Source organism: Aptenodytes forsteri, unplaced genomic scaffold (genome assembly GCF_000699145.1).
Source record: "Aptenodytes forsteri isolate BGI_AS27 unplaced genomic scaffold, ASM69914v1 Scaffold164, whole genome shotgun sequence".
NCBI classification, from domain to species: Eukaryota; Metazoa; Chordata; class Aves; order Sphenisciformes; family Spheniscidae; genus Aptenodytes; species Aptenodytes forsteri.
In genome coordinates this window covers 1,400,289-1,402,959 of record NW_008795527.1, presented here as the reverse complement: position 1 = coordinate 1,402,959, position 2,671 = coordinate 1,400,289, and the positions used below count along the sequence as shown (strand labels likewise).

The 2,671-nt window shown below is 41.0% G+C and overlaps 1 protein-coding gene across 1 annotated transcript in view; it reads left to right on the top strand.

The window, feature by feature from the left end:
• Positions 1 to 363: 363 nt before the first annotated feature.
• The window catches only part of SNX10 (sorting nexin 10), a 21,397-nt gene continuing 19,089 nt past the window's right edge, over positions 364 to 2,671 (top strand). The window contains exon 1 of the mRNA XM_009282030.2: positions 364 to 397. Coding sequence (XP_009280305.1) covers positions 374 to 397 — 24 coding nt within the window. The 5' untranslated portion in view covers positions 364 to 373. The remainder of the gene's footprint in view (positions 398 to 2,671) is intronic.

The following is a 2,671-nucleotide window of genomic DNA, read 5'->3' as shown; positions in this document are numbered from 1 at the left end:
TTTTTTTAAATGAATGAATTCTTAGATATAGTTAATGCAAACATGTTTTCTGGTATATATGGCACTGAGCCTGGCTCTTTCCACTGTCTACTAATGTCTAGCAAAAGTGATAATGACCTTCAGATAACTACTAAATGCCCTAACCCAGTCCTTCTAGGGAGGGATTTTTATTTTTTTTTTTAAATGAATGAATTCTTAGATATAGTTAATACATGTTTTCTGGTATATATGGCACTGAGCCTGGCTCTTTCCACTGTCTACTAATGTCTAGCAAAAGTGATAATGACCTTCAGATAACTACTAAATGCCAATCTGATGTCTGCTTTGTTTTTTTTTTTCAGGTTGATTTTTATTTTAATACAAACCAGTGAAGATGACACCAAAACATGAAAAACAAGTAAGTCATGTCTAAGCTTTAATAAAAAAGGATTCTACTTTGGTGGTTGTGGATTGAATTTCATTAAGATTCACCTGGGCCAGGAAAGATTGGTTGTATTCTTCATGCTTTAAGTGCCAGGCTACAGAATATTCTGGAGTGATGCAGTGCCAGTTCCTTCTGTTAAAGTTTGATGGAACAATCAAATATTCATTGGATAAGAGAGAAGGGGATTAAATGACTCTGTGCATAAGGGGCTCAGACACTGAGATAGGAGAGAGGGACTCAGTCTTCTCTCCATCAGTCATCGGGGAGTTTTGTAGGACGCAGTGGTTAGAGCTGGGTCTGAACTCTCGTTACCGGATGCATGGACCACAAGAATCACACTTGCACATTCTCTTTTGCTCTGTCCCAATGAATGTTAAAAGTTTCAACAAATGATTTTTGTCTCGGCTGTTAGTCTTTTATCAGCCTTACTACTCAGCATGCGTGGAGGGAAGATGCCAACGCTCCCAGCATGAAAAGCCCCATGTCCTTTGTGGTTGATCCTTTTACTAATGGGCGACCTGATGGGAAACTTTTTTTCTTGGAAGCATTGTGGAAAATGACTCTTTGGGGGTTATTGACTCATCAGATGTGTAACAGTGGCACCATGGAGCATGAGGTTATCACCTGATACAGTCCTGAGCACAGAGATTTGAATTGAAATGCAGCTGGAATGAATGAAGCAAATAATCATCCAATGCAAGATCATTTTTAATCCTCCTCCTTGTGGTAGATTTTTTTCCCCCATATTAAAAATAGGAAATCTGACATGGACACATCTATTTTCCTAATAGGAAAATGTTAAAAATGGACTTCTCAAACACAGTTTTTGTGGTCAAATTCTATATAGTAGAGCTGCTGGCTTATCCTTGTCTCTGAGCAATCCATTGCATTGTGCAGAAATATTTCCAACAGGAGAAAAGCAGGGGAGGGGGAAAGAAAGACTTCTTGTGTTTGCTTCAGCTGCTTTTATGGTGTATTCTTCCTTTTGAGGCAAATCCAAATGGGAACATTTCAGTTTTCAGTGCTTGTGTCTACATGACCTCGGTACTGCCCTTTTCCTCTGCTATCAGCACTTGTGCTCTTCGCACAGGACTGTAACCGGGAGGGAGTAGGTGTAAACCAGGCTTGGGGGTCACTTTGGCCATTTTGTCATTTGTGTGCGACCCTAACTACTTGGACTGCTCCAGGCCTTGAGGACAGGGTAGCAAAATGCCACTGGTGCCATCCGTGCCTGAACTGGCTGGCACAGAAATCACAGCAGTTTTAGCCAGGAATTAAAAGGCACATCCAGCCAGAGAAGCTGCTCTGCTAATTCCTGCTTGTTAAGTAGTTATGACTACTTTTGGGGCAGGTTTGAAGTTCTTCATGAGGATGTTTGGGCCAGCATGGCTACTGGGATCCATATCAAAGCTATAGTACTAGCAGTTTGGATAGGAAATGTTTTGCTTATGAATTTAGCAGTTTCCAGGGAGAAGGAATAAATGGTGATGCCACTTTCTCCAGCAGCTTTCTGTTGAGTCTATATCGTTTCCAGTGCAGTAGGCTTCTACAACCAAGCTTGGACACTTTGAACTGTCAGCAGTAAGTTCTGGTTTTGAGAGAATTGTTGCACTTAGGCATTACAGGAAACATATTGTTCTTGAATGCATGATAGACATGCATGTATTGTGCCCCTCGATTAAAAAACAAAACAAAAAAAAAGAAAAGAGAAAGTATATATAATGTGGCATTGTTGTGGTTTAACCCAGCAGACAGCTAAACACCACACAGCTGTTCGATTGCTCCCCCTCAATGGGATGGGGAAGAGAATTGGAAAAAAAAGTAAAATTTGTGGGTTGAGATAAAGACAGTTTAATAGGACAGAGAAGGAAGGGAAAATAATAATAATAATGATAAAAGAATATACAAAATAAGTGATGCACAATGCAAATGCCCACCACCTGTGGACTGACACCCAGCCAGTTCCCGAGCAGTGGTCAACCTCCCCCCTGGCTAACTCCCCCCAGTTTATATACTGAGCATGATGTCATTCATATATATATATATATATATGACGCATATATATCCCTTTGGGCAGTTTGGGTCAGCGGTCCTGGCTGTGCCCCCTCCCAGCTTCTCGCTGGCAGGGCATGAGAAGCTGAAAAGTCCTTGACTAGTGTAAGCATAAATGTAATCCTAAATCCAAAACACAGCACTGTACCAGCTACTAGGAAGGAAATTAACTCTATCCCAGCTGAAACCAGGACA